Raw genomic sequence first — 16,806 nt, 5'->3', positions numbered from 1 at the left:
GCTGTCTCTCTCTCTCTCTCTCTCTCTCTCTGAATTTACTTTTCCCACTCACTCTTTTTAAATTTATATAACTTTCTCTTTGCTTCTCTCCCCCTCTCCCCCTTCTCTCTCGTTCTTTGTCTTAAGTCTTCCCCGCCTCTCACCCCTCCCCTCCCCCCACCTTAGGCCTGATCAGCTGTCAGTTATACCGTCACCGCTCCTTCGTAGCCTATATTGTGTGCAGGCAACATTTATCACACACACTTCGGTCAGATGTATGGAAAGCTATTTTTTTTTTTTTTATATATAATTGTATTTCTCATTATGTGCCAAGTTCAAATAGAGATCACCAGACCAATATTCTTAATTTTTATTAGAGTGACCGTTCCACTTCACATAGCTGGGTAGCTGGGCTTATAAACTGCACACACACACACACACACACACACACACACACACACACACACACACACGACTTAAATTTTGCTCTGACAGTGTGGCGACTACAAATATAGTCATTCTAACAACTGGATCTGCTGGCTCCAAATCTTCCCTGTCCCAGTCAAAGTCCTCATTCAATAACCGGTTATTGAATAAGGAGTTTGACTGGGACAGGGAAGGTTTGGAGCAAGCAGATCCAGTTGTTAGAATGACTATATTTGCAGTCGCCACCCTGTCAGTGCAAAGTTTAAGTGGTGTGTGTGTGTGTGTGTGTGTGTGTGTGTGTGCAGTTTATAAGCCCAGCTACCCAGCTATGTGAAATGAAACGGTCACTCTAGTATAAAATACGAATATTGGTCTGGTGTTCTCTATTAGAACTAGGCACATAATGAGAAATACAATTATTTATATATATATATATATATATATATATATATATATATATATATATATATATATATATATATATATTATATTTTATATATATATATATATATATATATATATATATATATATATATATATATATATATATATATATATATATATATATATATATATAAATTAGCTTTCCATACATCTGACCTAAGTGTGTGTGATAAATGTTTCCTGCACACGATATACGAAGGAGCGGTGGCGGTATAACTGACTGCTGATCAGGCCTAAGGTGGGGGGAGGGGAGGGGTGAGAGACGGGGAACACTTAAGACAAAGGACGAGAGAGAAGGGGGAGAGGGGGAGAGAAGCAAAGAGAAAGTTATATAAATTTAAAAAGAAAGAGTGAGTGGGAAAAGTAAATTGAGAGAGAGAGAGAGAGAGAGAGAGAGAGAGAGAGAGAGAGAGAGACAGATGGGGGAAGTGAAAAGGTAAGCACTGGAACCCAGAATTGTGCAGCGGACGACACTGGATTACAATGATGGTGAATATTTTCAATTTGAGAATGCAGTTCAATACGGTAAAAATTTATTCTAAAAATATAGTCCAAATCTTGGCCGATGAAAGCTTGTGCGACGACAGTTTAGTCATGTTTACAGGACATAAGAAAATGTGCGTCTAATCAGTAACTGGCAGCTGGAGGTGGAGGGTGGGGGAGTTGGGGGCAGAAGGCGGGGTAGACTTGTTCGCGATTCCCCCCTTCCCTCTGTCCAGGGTAGAGGGGGGAAGGAAGGGGTAACCCCTGAGCAGAAATTAGTACGCGTGACTGTACGTTAACTTTTGTGTCTCGTAGTGTTGTGGATACCTAAGTGAATTGATAAGGGACCGGTATGGATTTTTTTTTTCTCAATGCTTCTGTGGTTGTTTTACTGAAAGTAATGAATATAATAATAGTCTTTCCAAGCTTCTTGTAATGGCTTCCCAGAAAGGAGGGACATTCTGAATGGGTGTATATATATATATATATATATATATATATATATATATATATATATATATATATATATATATATATATATATATATATATATATATATATATATTGTTACGGAACAGAGAGAGATAATGAACACTTCAAGTGAGAATACTAAAATCACTACTGTCCCGTAAAGTTACAGGTTCAAAACAAAAGAGTTAGGTAAAATTAAAAGTTAAAGTTTAATGCTCAAACTAACAACTAAACATTCAAGACTCATAAGGATAATGTAATGGCAAAAAACAGGTTAACTATATGGTTAACTGCAACAGCCTCTATTAACACGAAATTAGCAAGAGTAAATTTATCTAAGTCAGCCCTGATAAAATGAGAAAACCGGATAATGCTCAGTTAATGCAAGATATATTATTACAGATACAAACTATTATTAATAATGGCTGACATCAAAAACTCCACATAAATCACAAAAACCTCACCAGGCCTACGAATTAACACCTTATGCTATACAGTACAAGAGAAAAAGGTAATAACACTTATACTCAAATTACACAGCAGCTAGATGGTTGGAGACTTCCTGAGCACTCACAAAAATAATAACAACTGTACAGGGGAGGACAGAGATGTGAACAAAATGAGGAGTAGATCTAAGTGTCAATAATGCAGAGACTGAGCTCATTATATAGGGGCAGGCAGAGCTTGATACAACTTGTAAGAAGGACGAGCAAATGAAGCCATGGGGGACAAAGAGTTGACACTCCTGCTCTGAACAACAGAAAGAACGACTTACTCTACTATAAGGGGGAGAAGGGGGGAGTGAGGTAGAACACGGAAGCTTGGTCACTATGGAAGCCACGAGGCGAATCGTGATCAAACATGCAGCATACTGTACGTTAGAATTATACAAAGGATGATGAAATCATAGGCTATGTAACACCTCCCCACAAAAAAAAAAAAAGAAATTTACAAAGGAAATTTCTTATTACTCTAAAACAATCTGTCTAAAGTCTAGATAAGCAATCTGCAATAACATTTTCTTTCCCCTTGACATGTTGTATGTCTCGTGAATACTCCTGAAGAAGTAGACTCCATCTTGTCAATCTCTGATTTTTATCTTTAAACTTACTAAGGAATTTCAGTGGCTTATGATCGGTATAAATGACTATGGGGTCAAAACCAGAACACAAATAAAATGAAAAATGCTGTAAACCCAAAATCAAGGCCAAACGCTCTTTCTCAATAGTTGAGTAGCTCTTTTGAGGTGGAGTGAACTTCTTACTGTAATAATATACAGGGTGTTCAATACCCTGATCATCCTCTTGCAGCAAAACAGCCCCAGCTCCTGTATCACTTGCGTCAACAGCCATCTTAAAAGGCTTAGCAAAAGTTGGAGTAGCGAGCACTGGCTGACTTAATAAGATAGCTTTAAGCTTGCTGAAAGAGGATTCACAGTTATCGGTCCAGACAAATTTAACTCCCTTTTTCAGTAGGTCTGTAAGTGGTGATACAAGAATTGAAAAGTTAAGAACAAATCTCCTGTAATAACCTACCATTCCCAAAAATCTTTGTAGCTCTTTCCTACTTTTAGGTCTGGGAAGATCACTTATAACCTGAACCTTAGCTCCTGGTGGTGCAACATGTCCATCACCAATTACGTACCCAAGGTACCGAACTTTAGCGTGACCAAACTCACACCTTGATAAATTAGCTACAAGATTAGCCTGAACCAAACTCTCAAGAAATTTACTGACATGGCATAGGTGATCTTTCCAGTTGTCACTGAAGATTAATACATCATCAATATAAACAACACACCCTGCCAAACCCTCTGTTACAACATTCATGAGCTTCTGAAATGTGGCTGGTGCATTCTTCATACCATATGGCATTACAGAACATGCAAAAGTCTTTCCTAGTGTTACAAAACATGAGATCTCCCTAGCACGTTCAGTCATAGGTACTTGCCAGTATCCCTTTAACAAATCAAACTTACTTATGTACCAAGCCTTTCCGATCTTGTCTATGCAATCTTCCACGCGAGGGAGAGGGTAAGTGTCTGTTTTGGTTATCTGATTAACACGTCTGTAGTCGATGCAAAGCCGCTGTGACCCACCTGGCTTAGGGACTAGAGTGACAGGAGAACTCCACTCGCTCTGACAGGGCTCAATCATCTTGTGGTCCAACATGTAGTCAAGCTCCTTCTGGATGAGAAGAACTTTCACTAGGTTCATATGGTAAGGAGGCAGTTTAATTGGCTTTGCGTCTCCAACATCGACATCATGCATCAGCACAGTGGTTCTTCCTGGAGTGGGACGGAACACTTGCGGGTACTCCTGCAGTAATGCCGAAAACTCCTGCCTTTCCTCGGGAGGTAGATGAGAAAGCTTAGTCTGGAGATCATTCATGATATCAGGATTCTTCCCCAAACTATCACTCAGGCTCATGCTACATGGGAGAGCTTCACTTGCAGACTCGGGTGGAACAGCTACAGCGCAGACTGGGTTATTTTCGTCCCGCCTGTGATATAACTTTAGCATCTTGATGTGACAAAGTTGCTTGTTCATTCTACGATCTGGTGTGGCGATGACATAGTTGACATCACTGAGTTTCTTCTCCACGAAATAAGGACCACTAAACTTGGCTTGAAGAGGTTGCCCATGCACCAGTAGCAGAATCAAAACCTGATCTCCTGGCTGAAAGTGGCGTAACCTGGACTTCTTATCATACCAAGTCTTCATCTTCTCCTGAGCAGCTCCTAAATTCTCTCTCGCCAGCTGTAAAGCAGTGGACAGCCATTCTTTGAACTTCATCACATACTCCAGCAGGTTGACGTCATCTTCCTCCGACAGCCAGCATTCCTTGAGTAGCTTAAGGGATCCTCTTACTTCATGGCCAAACAGTAGTTCAAAGGGTGAGAAGCCCAGTGATTCATTTGAAGATTCTCTTGCGGCAAATACAACGAATGGAAGACCTTTATCCCAGTCTTTCTGATGTTCCAAACAGTATTTCTTGAGCATCGATTTGAGTGTTTGATGATATCTCTCCAACGCTCCTTGGGTCTGGGGAGAGTAAGCTAAAGACGTGATCTGGGTGATGCCCAACTCTTTCAGAGACTACTTGAAAACATTTGACATGAAATCACTTCCCCGGTCTGACTGTACCTCCTTGGGCAGACCAAACTTTGTGAAGAACCCTAGCATTTCCTTAACCATGTTCTTTGCTGAGATATTTCTAAGTGGAATGGCTTCAGGATAACAAGTAGCCATATCAATCAGGGTCAACACATAAGAAAATCCTGAAGAAGTCTTAGGAAGAGGGCCCACAATATCCACCAACACACGGGTGAATGGCACCTCAAAAGGAGGAATGGGAACTAGAGGTGCAACCTTTTCGGTCTGATTACACTTCCCCACAACTTGACAGGTGTGACAAGACTTACAATACCAGGAAACATCTCTGAAGATACCTGGCCAGTAGAAGTGTTTCAAAATGCGTGCCACAGTCTTCCTCACTCCAAGGTGTCCTGCCAAACTGGAATCATGAGCCACTCTAATGATATCCTGCCTACAAACACGAGGGATGAAAACTTGATGTACAACCTTCACAGTCGGCTGATGCTGTTAGGGGTCTCCACTTCCTCATAAGTACTCCTGAATTTATATAATAACAAGTAGAAGCACCAGCTGACTCTTCCTCACTGCAAGCAGAGTTAGCTAGACCTTTCAACTCAGGGTCAGCAACCTGCAACTCAACCAACTCTTGACGAGACAAATTATCAACACTACGGGGTACTGCCTCATCTGGTGAGTGGTCCAAATTAGCAAGAAAAGTGTCAGCTAGGATAACATCATCATCATCATTATCCTCTAAGTCACCAGTAACTTTAGACTTTGCCCTAGTGACAGCACATGCAGAGAACCCATCAGGGATATCACAGTCCTGGGTCGCAGTCACTGGTTCACTAGACAATTGAGGAGCTGGACACACTTGACTTCCACCAATATTATTTCCAAGTAAGAAAGTTACACCTGACATTGGGAGTGTCTCAACCAACCCAACCATAACGGAACCATTAACAAAACCAGACTCTAAATTCACTCTGCACAGAGGGACAGAGAAGTAATTATTCCCTACACCTTGTAAGATTACAGTTTCATCAGAGGAATTAACATTAGAGCCTAGAACACTGGTCAGCATAAGGGATTGGCAAGCACCTGTATCACGATATATTTGAACTGATTTCCTGTTATTACTGTCCAGAGGACTGACAAAACCATCAGGCAGGAAATTAGCACATGAACTCTTGAGAGTGTCACCCACGTTACTGCTCAAAAGAGGAGCTTCATCATGAGAATTTAATTTACCCCTCAAAGCAGGTTCAGTTAACTCAGTTAAAGAATTCTGGGAACTCTCAAGGGTGGACATTAGACCAATTGACTGAATATTTAAAGACTCCTTTTTGTTCACATCACGCTGTCTCCTGAAGCATTTCTTCGTAGTATGACCAAGCTTACTACAATAAGTACATTTACTTTTCTGAAATCTAGAGGTGAAGCTGGTATTTACTTCCTGAGAAACATCATCTTTATTCTCTTTCCTGTTACCTGTACTCTGAGTAGAGGCAACGTACTTACTCTCAGCTTTCCTTTTTACCCTAGAATATCTCTTGTGAGTGAGAACATATTCATCAGCTAAAACTGCAGCATCAGACAAATTATCCATTCTTTTCTCATCAAGATATAGGCTTACATCTTTATAAATACACCTCTTGAAGTCCTCCAGCAAAATCATCTGCTTAAATTTTTCAAAATCAGAATCCACATTCTTAGAATTTAACCACTGCTCTAACAGATCTTCTTTGATTTTTGCATACTCAACATGGGATTGCTTATCTTGCTTGTAAGTTGTCCTAAATTTTACTCTATAGGCTTCAGGAACAAGCTCATAGGCCTTAAGAATCAAGCTCTTAACTACATCATAATTATCACATTGAACCTGAGGCAAAGATGCATAAGTTACTTGAGCTTTACTGGTGAGAACAGTTTGAAGGAGTACTGGCCAATACCTTTTTGGCCAATTAAAACCTGTAGTTACCCTCTCAAACAACTGAAAATACTTGGTTAAATCAGATTCATTAAAAGGAGGGACAAGTCGAACATTTTTAGCCACATCAAAATCATCAGAGCTAGATGATCCAGTTCCACCTTGTTTCATGCGATACTCATGGTCTGCCTGAATCCTAGCTAGTTCAATTTTTGCCTGAGCCTGTATCTGTGCCTCCTGAATCCGAGCCTGAGATTCAGCCTCCTTAGCATTTGCTTGAAATTCAGCCTCCTTAACACAAGCCTCCTTAGCCTGAGACTCAGCCTCCTTAGCACGTGCTTGAAATTCAGCTTCCTTCACACGAGCCTCCTGCAGGGCTAGCTGTAACTTAGCTATTTCAATCTGCGTTTGCTCATTTGGAGGAGTTACATTAAACAAGCTTTCATTAATCATGTTAACAATTTGATCTTTAGAATGATGAGAGCGAACAGCAATTCCCAATTGTTGAGCAACAAGCTTAAGTTCATTCTTTGTTCTGTTTTCTACATCCAACACTGTTTGCACATTTGACAAAAAATCTTTGGCTTCATCAAGTGTAGCAATAGTAGACATCAAGAATAAATCACAGTCACAAAATATCAAGGAATATCCTTATGATAATTTCCTGAATATCCTGATATGAGGTCGCCAAATTTATGTTACGGAACAGAGAAAGATAATGTACACTCCAAGTGTGAATACTAAAAAATCACTACTGTCCTGTAAAGTTCCAGGTTCAAAACAAAAGAGTTAGGTAAAATTACAAGTTAAAATTTAATGCACAAACTAACAACAAAACATTCAGGACTCATAAGGATAATGTAATGGCAAAAAACAGGTTAAATATATGATTAACTGCAATAGCCCCTGTTAACACGAAATTAGCATGAGTAAATTTATCTAAGTCAGTCCTGTTAAAATGAGATACCAGATAATACTCAGTGAATGCCAGATATATTATTACAGATACAAAATATTATTAATGATGGCTGACAATAAGAGCCTCACATGAATCACAAAAACCTCACTAGGCCTACAAATTAACAACTTATGCTATACGGTACAAGAAGAAAATGCAATAACACTTATACTCAAATTACACAGCTGCTGGATGGTTGGAGACTTCCTGAGCACTCACAATAATAACTGTACAGGGGAGGACAGAGATGTAAACAAAATGAGGAGTAGATCTAAGTGGCAATGATGCAGAGACTGAGCTCATTATATAGGGGCCAGCAGAGCTTGATACAACTTGTAAGAAGGACGCGCAAATGAAGCCATAGGGGACAAAGAGCTGACAATCCTGCTCTGAACAACAGAAAGGACGACTTACTCTACTATAACGGTAGAAGGGGGGGACTGAGGCAGAACACGCTCGTGATCAAACATGCAGCATACTGTGCGTTAAAATTACACAAAGGATGATGAAATCATAGGCTATGTAACAATATATATATATATATATATATATATATATATATATATATATATATATATATATATATATATATACAAACCAGGATAAGACGTTGGATTAATAACTATGACTACATATTGGCCGTGCCAGAAATCCCAGGGCACCCCTCACCCTGCAGGTGGGGGTGCCCTGAACCAGTTGTATGTATATTACTGTCCAAAATTTCTCCTTAGGTAAATAATCTCTATAATTATCGCCACAACTATCATCATCACTCTCATCATCATCATCATTGTAAGTCGTCACGACAAGTGTCACCAATACATACCTCACGTTCCCTTTGTCCCTTTATCTTATGACATAATGTTATCCTGTTTATTCTCTTCAGTTGATACGAGTTACACCATACTGTCACCTGCTCCACCCACCAGCCTACTTACCCTCACACTCAAATCATCACCCACCCAATAGAAATTATATACCTATACCACCCTCTCATTTGTACCACCCTCTCACCTGTACCACCCTCACCTGTCCACCCTCTCACCTGTACCACCCTCTCACCTATACCACCCTCTCACCTGTACCACCCTTTCAACTATACCATCCCTTTAACCAAAGCACCCTCTCACCTATACCACCCTTTCACCTACACCACCCACCCACCTATACCACCCTTTCACCTACACCACCCACCTGTACCACCCACCCACCCACCTATACCGCCCTCCTACCCACCTATACCATACCACCACCCACCTACACTACCCACCCACCTACACTACCCACCCACCTACACCACCTACCCACCTACACCACCTTATTACACCACTCACCAGCACCAGTAACCCTTGTCATGTTAACAGTAGGTTTAGAATTTGGGGGGTTGTAGCCCCTCCCCCTCGTCCAGGTGTAGATAGGGATATTATCTGGTCTCATTCTACCTAACGCCTGGCCAGGGTGGTATTTATCTTTATGCATTTTTTTCCCCTTCGTATAGAACGCTGGCTGTTATTATAATCTTTCATTTTTTGTACTATTGCCATCCTACCATTTCTTTTATAATGTTGTACTCTTTATTCACATCAGCTTATAAGTTACACCACCCAACCATCTACACCATCTGCCCACCTACGCCACCCACTAATCCACGCCACTCACACATCTATGCTACCCATCCGTCTAAGCCACCCACCATCCCTTGTACACCACCCTACCATCCACCAACACCTTCCTTCCTTCCATCCACCAACACCACCCTCCCATCCACCTAGAGCACCCTTCAGTCCACCTACAGCACCCTTCCATCCACCCACACCGCTCTCCATCCACCTACACCACCCTCCCATCTCCCTACATCACCCTCCCATCCACCCACACCACTCTTCATCCACCTACACCACCCTCCCATCTCCCTACACCACCCTGCAATCCACCTACATCACCCTTCCATCCACCTGCACCACCCTTCCATTCACCTGCACCACCCTTCCATCAACCTGCACCACCCTTCCATCAACCTACACCCTCTCCATCCACCTACATCCTCTCCATCCACCTACACCACTCTCCATCCATCTACACCACTCTCCATCCACCTACACCACCCTCCCATCTACACCACCTATCCATCTACACCTGTCCACCTACACCACTTATCCACCTATACCACCTATCCACCTGCACCATCCCATCCACCTGCACCATCCACCCATCTGTAACACCCATCCACCCAAACCACCCAGCCACCTACACCAGTCATCCACCTACACCACTCACCTACAACACTCATCCACCTACACCACCCACATACCTGCACCATCACCCATCCACCTGCACCATCACCCATCCACCTGCACCACCCACCATCCACCTGCATCACCCACTATCCACTTGCATCACCCACTATCCACTTGCATCACCCACTATCCACCTGCACCACCTACCATCCACTTGCACCACTCACCATCTACTTGCACCACTCACCATCTACCTGCACTACCTACCATCCACTTGCACTTCCCACAGTCCCACCCACTTGCACCACCCATCCACCTTCACCACCACCCACCCTCCACCTGCACCACCCACCCACTTTCACCACCCACCCATGTGCATCAGCCATCTGCCTGAACTACTCATCCACCTACACCACCCATCCAACTGCGCCACCACCCATCTATCTTCCTGCACCACCATCCATCTTCCTGCACCACCACCCATCTACCTACACCACCACCCATCCAACTGCACCACCACCCATCTATCTTCCTGCACCACCATCCATCTATCTTCCTGCACCACCACCCATCCAACTGCACCACCACCCATCCAACTGCACCACCATCCATCAATCTTCCTGCACCACCACCCATCTACCTACACCACCACCCATCCAACTGCACCACCACCCATCTACCTACACCACCCACCATCCACCAACCACCTGCACCATTCACCCACCCACCCACCTGGACCACCCACCCACCTTCATCGCCCATCCACCTGCACTACCCACAGAAAAACACCACTCACCTGCACCACCCATCATCCCACCCACCTACACCACAGCCTATCCCCCTACACCACCCATCCACCTACACAACCCACCCACCCGCCTGCACCACCCATCCACCCGCCTGCACCACCCATCCACCAGCACCACCCATCCACCAGCACCACCCACATCAACCTGCATCACCCACATCAACCTGCATCACCCATCTACCTGCACCATCCACCTGCACCACTCACCTGCACCACTCACCCACCCACCCACCTGCACCACCCACCTTCCACCTGCACATCCCAGCATCCACCTGCACCTCCCAGCATCCACCTGCGCCACCCACCCACCCACCTGCACCACCCACCCACCCACCTGCACCACCCACCCGCTTGCCCCAGCATCCATCCACCCACCTGTATCACCCATCTGCACTGCCCACCATCCACCCACCTGCATTACCCACTTCCATTGCCCACCACCCACCCACCTGCATTACCCACCCTTCCACCCACCTGCATTACCCACCCTTCCACCCACCTGCACCACCCACCCATTTCCACCCACCTGCACCACCCACCCACTTCCACCTGCATCAGCCATCTACCTACACCACCCATCCAAGTGCACAACCCATTCACCTACACCACCCATCCACATGCCCCACCCACCTGCCTGTCCCACCCATCTGCCTGTACAACCCATCTGCCTGCACCATCCACCCACCCACCCACCTGCACCATCCACCCACCTGCACCATCCTTCCACTTCTACCACCCATCTGTCTGCAACAGCCATCAATTTGCACCATCCCCCAACGTACATCACCCACCCACATGCACAACCCATTCACCTAGCACACCCATCCACCTACAACACCCATCCACCTGCCCCTCAGCCCACCTGCACCACCCCCTCACCTGCACCACCCACTTGCCTACACCATCCATACATCTGCACCACCCACCATCCACCTGGACCACCCACCCGTCCACTTACCCACCCACCCACCTACCCACTCAACCACCCACCTCCACCACCCATCATCTACCTTCACCACCACCCACCCACTTGCACTACCAACCATCCACCTGCATCACCCAGCATCCACCTGCACCACTCACCCACCTTCATCACCTACCCACTTGCATCACCCACCTGCACTGTCCACCACCCACCTACCTGCATCACCCACCCTTCCACCCACTTGCACCACATATCCACTTCCACCACCCACTCTCCTGCATCAGTAATCTGCATGCACTACCCACCCACCTACACCACCCATTCAACTGCACAACCCATCCACCAACACCACACATCCACATGGCCCACCCTGCCTGTCCCACGCACCCACCTGCCTACACCACCCATCAACCTGCACCACCCACCATCCACCTGGACCACTCACACACCCACCCACCTGCACTGCCCACAACCAACCCACCTGCACTGCCCACAACCTACGCACCTGGACCACTCACACACCCGCCCACCTGCACCATCATTCTGTTTGCACTACCCACCCAAGTACACCACCCACCCAAGTACACCACCCATCCACCTGCACAACCCATCCACCTGCACAACCCATCCACCTGCACAACCCATCCACCTGCACAACCCATCCACCTGCACAACCCATCCACCTCCCCCCCCTTGCCTGCACCACCCACTTGCCAACACCACCCATCCACCTGCACCACCCACCATCCACCTGCACCACCCACCATCCACCTGCACCATCCACCCACCTGCACCTCTCACTCACCCACCTTCTTGCATCACTCACCCACCCACCCACTTGCACCATCCATCCACCTGCACCACCCAACTGGCTGCATCATCCAACCGCTTGCATCATCCAACCGCCTGCATCACCCATCCACGTACACCACCATCCATCTACGTACACCACCATCCATCCACGTACACCACCATCCATCCACGGACACCACCATCCATCCACCTGCACCACCACCCATCGACCTGCAACACCCACCCAACCACCCACCCACATGGACAATACACCCACCTCCATCACCCATCCAATTCCATCACCCATCCACCTGCATTCCCCACCCACCTACACCACCCATCCACTTACACCACCCACCTGTCTGACCAACCACCTGCCTCCACCACCCACCCGCGAGAACCACCCATCCACCTGCACCACCCATCTACCAGCACCACCCATCTACCAGCACCACCCATCCACCTGCACCACCCATCCACCTGCACCCACCATTCCCACCCACCTGCACGAGCCATTCACCTGTACATCCACCATGCATCTGCACCACCCGCCATCCATCAGCACCACTCGCCATCCACCCTCATTACCCATCCACCTGCACCACCTACCCACCTGCACCACCTACCCACCAGCACCACCTTCACCACCCTCCCGTCTGACCATCCCCCTGCCTCCACCCCCCCTCCCCCCCGTGAGCACCACCCGTCCACCTGCACCACCCACCCACCTGCACAGCCCAGATGCCTACAACACCTATCCACCATCACCACTAACCCATTTGACCACCCCCCTGCCTCCACCCCCCCCACCCAGTGAGCGCCACCTGTCCACCTGCACCACCCACCACCTGTACACCACCTGCACCACCCACCATCCTCCTGCACCACCCACCATCCACCTGTACCACCACCCATCCACCTGCACCACCCACCATCCACCTGCACCACCCACCCATCCACCTGCATATCCACCCACCCACCTGCACCACCACCCTCATGCATCACCACCTATCCACATGCACCACTGTTTGTGCAAAATGTGTTGTCTATCCAGTCTGTGTATCGTATAAATCAAGTAACTGTGTAACTCACTAATTTTTACCGTGGTGGAAATGGTGTGAGTGGTGTTGCACGTGGTGATAGCGTTGTCCTTCACGGGTTGATTGACGTGGCGTCTTTTCAGCATGCACGCATGATGACGTCGACTTCCCACACTGGTAGCTGTGGTGAGTGAATGAGTAACGATGAGTAACTTGAGTGAAGATGAGTGAGTAAGATGAGTTGTGAATATGGACATGGTATTTGCTTCATCGTCTTGACCTCTTCACTCCTGCGTCAGCGGTGGAGGTTGGGTGGATGTAGCAGAGAGAGGAGGGTGAGGTCTGGTGGTTGTGAGTTGAGTCGTGTCTCACTCTCCGTTTGTTTGTTTTGTTTTTCTTTCTAGAGGTATTCATGGTCCTTTTTTCTTGTGATTTACTCGTTGTGGGATGAAGACTGTCGCTACTTGTAGGTGCGTGTAGATTATACAGTCGACTCGTAGAGTTGTTACTTGTAGTTGATCGTAGATTGTTGTAGTTCGTTGGTTCGTCGTAGAAATTGCAAGATTGTTTGTATCAGTACTTTGTTCAACTACTGGCAAGGCGTCGTTTGATCACTGAAAAAAAAAACACCACCACCCATCCACTTGCACCACCCATCGACTTAACACCATTGCATCTGCAGTACTTTCCCGCCCACACCACCCACTTCAGTAACCCTTCCCATGTTAAGTGTAAACCTAGAAATCTTAGCACTGTATACGCTTAGTATGCGGGGGCTCTACAGACCTTCCCCCTGGAGCAGATCTGGATTTTCACTGAGCTCATTCTTCCTTAAACCCAATTGGGGCCGAGGTTTACTCTGCAGAGTTTCATTTTACCTGGAAAATAAAAAAGTTGGGAGGACACACACACACACACACACACACACACACACACACACACACACACACACACACACACACACACACACACACACACACACACACACACACACACACACACAGAGCGAGAGCGAGGGAGGATATACATTCATAGACATATGAAGTGTCATAGTCTCACCCCTTAACATGTACTCAACTCATGGCCGCTCTCGCCATTAAATAAGGTACTTCTACTCCTTCCACTCGCCTTACACCTTTCACTCTCTTTTTAGTTCACCCTGTCCGACGCAATGAAGGCCAAAGCTCGAATGTCCATCACAGGAGGGAAGGACTTAGACAACGGACGAGTGAGCACACAGGTTTAATATCAATTTTTTACTCAACCATTTTCCAGTAGAATTTTTTTAAAGGCTCTTCTTTGTGTGGATCATTTTGCTAATAGTCTTTTGAAGTAGCCGTTGGGGTTTGTGCTTATATTGGTGTCTGTTTTGTGTTTAGATATGCTTGTGTTTATTTAGATGTTTGTTTTTACTTGTGTTCGTGTGTAGAGTGAACGCCTGTGTGTTTGTTTCAGATCTCTGTGTTAAGGTATGTTTATTCGTTCTGCCGTAGATGTGTTTGTGCGTGGATGAGGTAATTTTCAGAATTTCTGTGCTAAGTGTCGCTCTTATGCTTAGATGGGTTTTATGCTGAGTTTTTTGGGCTTAGATATGCTTGTTTGTGCCTAGTTTGTTTGTACTTAGTTATATATTTGTAATTAGGTGTTAGACTATGCCAGTTATTACTTTGCATATTGTTGTATTGATTTTTTTTTTAACTATTGTTCTTTGCTATGATCCTTTTTAAAATTTTGGTATTGCAATCACCAGACTAATTTATCAATTGTTGCATGAAACTCTAGTGGTGAAGTGTTTAATGATGGGTATATCTAATTCCTTCACCCACTATTTTGAGTACCATTTATTTTGTAGCATCTTCTACTTTGCGATTTATTTTCACTAGAATTTTTTTTATCGCCAAAATATCGATATAGATGGCTTCAGTAAACAAAAAGAGGGTATTTAAGTGTAATCTGCAGAATAAATCGGTAAGACAGAGCTATTACGAGTCACCAAAGACAGAATACGACTTTGATTGTCACATACAGTGTATCGAATTTCTGGTCAGGAGTCTAACGCGGAGAATGATCCCGGATGTGCATGCAGTGGAAATTAGGCCAGGGAGAGAGAGAGAGAGAGAGAGCAGCTTCCCACCCCAACCAAGCAGCCTCCCAGCCCAGCTCAACAGCCTCCCAGCGAAGCCCAGTTCAGCCCAGCAGACTCCCAGCCAAGCCCAGCTCAGCCCAGCCCAGCAGCCTCCCAGCGAAACCCAGTTCAGCCCAGCAGACTCCCAGCCAATCCAAGCTCAGCCCAGCCCAGCAGCCTCCCAGCCCAGTTCAGCTCAGCTCAGAAGCCTCCCAGTCAAGCCCAGCTCAGCTCAGCAGCCTCCAAGTCAAGCCCAGCTCAGCTCAGCAGCCTCCAAGTCAAGCCCAGCTCAGCTCAGCAGTCTCCAAGTCAAGCCCAGCTCAGCTCAGCAGCCTCCCAGTCAAGCTAAACCCAGCCCAGGCCTGCTCAGCAGTCTCCAAGCCAAGCCAAGCTCAGCAGACTCCCAGCAAAGCCAAGCTCAGCTTAGGAGCCTCCCAGCTCAGCTCAGCAGCCTCCCAGTCAAGCTAAACCCAGCCCAGCCCTGCTCAGCAGCCTCCCAGCCAAACTAAGCTCAGCTCAGCATCCTGCCAGCCAAGCTAAGCCCAGCCCAGCCCAGCCCTGCTCAGCAGTCTCCAAGCCACGCCAAGCCAAGCTCAGCAGCCTCCCAGCCAAGCACAGCCCAACAGCCTCCCAGCCCAGAACAGTAGTCTCGCAGCCAAATCCAACCAAGCCAAGCAGCCTCCCAGCTCAGCCCAGCCTGGCCCACCAGCTACCTAACCTGGCCCAGTAGCCACCCAACCCTGCCCTGCCCTTCCTGAACCAGCAGCCCCCCAGCCCAGCTTTGTCCAGCAGCCGCCCAGCCCAGCTGAGCAATGCCCAGGAGCCTCTTAGTCCAGCCCAGCACATTGCTGCCCAGGAGCTGTCTAGCCCAGCCCAGCTTAACAGCCTCCCAGCCAAGCCAAGCCCAGCAGCACAGTTCAGCAGCTTCCCAGCCCAGAATAGCACGGCCCAGCCCAGTCCAGCAGCCTCCCAGCTGAAAACAACCCACCCCAGCGGCCTCCCATTCATACCCACCCCAGCAGCCTCCCATTCATACCCACCCCAGCAGCCTCCCATTCATTCCCACCCCAGCAGCCTCCCATTCATACCC

General features: G+C 46.7%; 1 protein-coding gene across 1 annotated transcript in view; it reads left to right on the top strand.

Moving 5' to 3' along the window:
• LOC145414574 (glutamate receptor 1-like) overlaps window positions 1–16,225 on the top strand; it is a 576,687-nt gene extending 560,462 nt beyond the window's left edge. Inside the window, exons 18-20 of the mRNA XM_080284127.1 lie at window positions 14,745–14,831; window positions 15,047–15,060; window positions 15,640–16,225. Of these exons, the coding sequence (XP_080140253.1) occupies window positions 14,745–14,831; window positions 15,047–15,060; window positions 15,640–16,225 (687 nt within the window). The remainder of the gene's footprint in view (window positions 1–14,744; window positions 14,832–15,046; window positions 15,061–15,639) is intronic.
• The last annotated feature ends 581 nt before the right edge of the window (window positions 16,226–16,806 follow it).

Source organism: Coenobita brevimanus, chromosome 1, assembly GCF_032717465.1.
Source record: "Coenobita brevimanus isolate Jiangsu-jjx chromosome 1, ASM3271746v2, whole genome shotgun sequence".
Lineage (NCBI taxonomy): Eukaryota > Metazoa > Arthropoda > Malacostraca > Decapoda > Coenobitidae > Coenobita > Coenobita brevimanus.
Note: the sequence above shows the minus strand (reverse complement) of the source record. Positions and strands in the feature narration are given on the sequence as shown.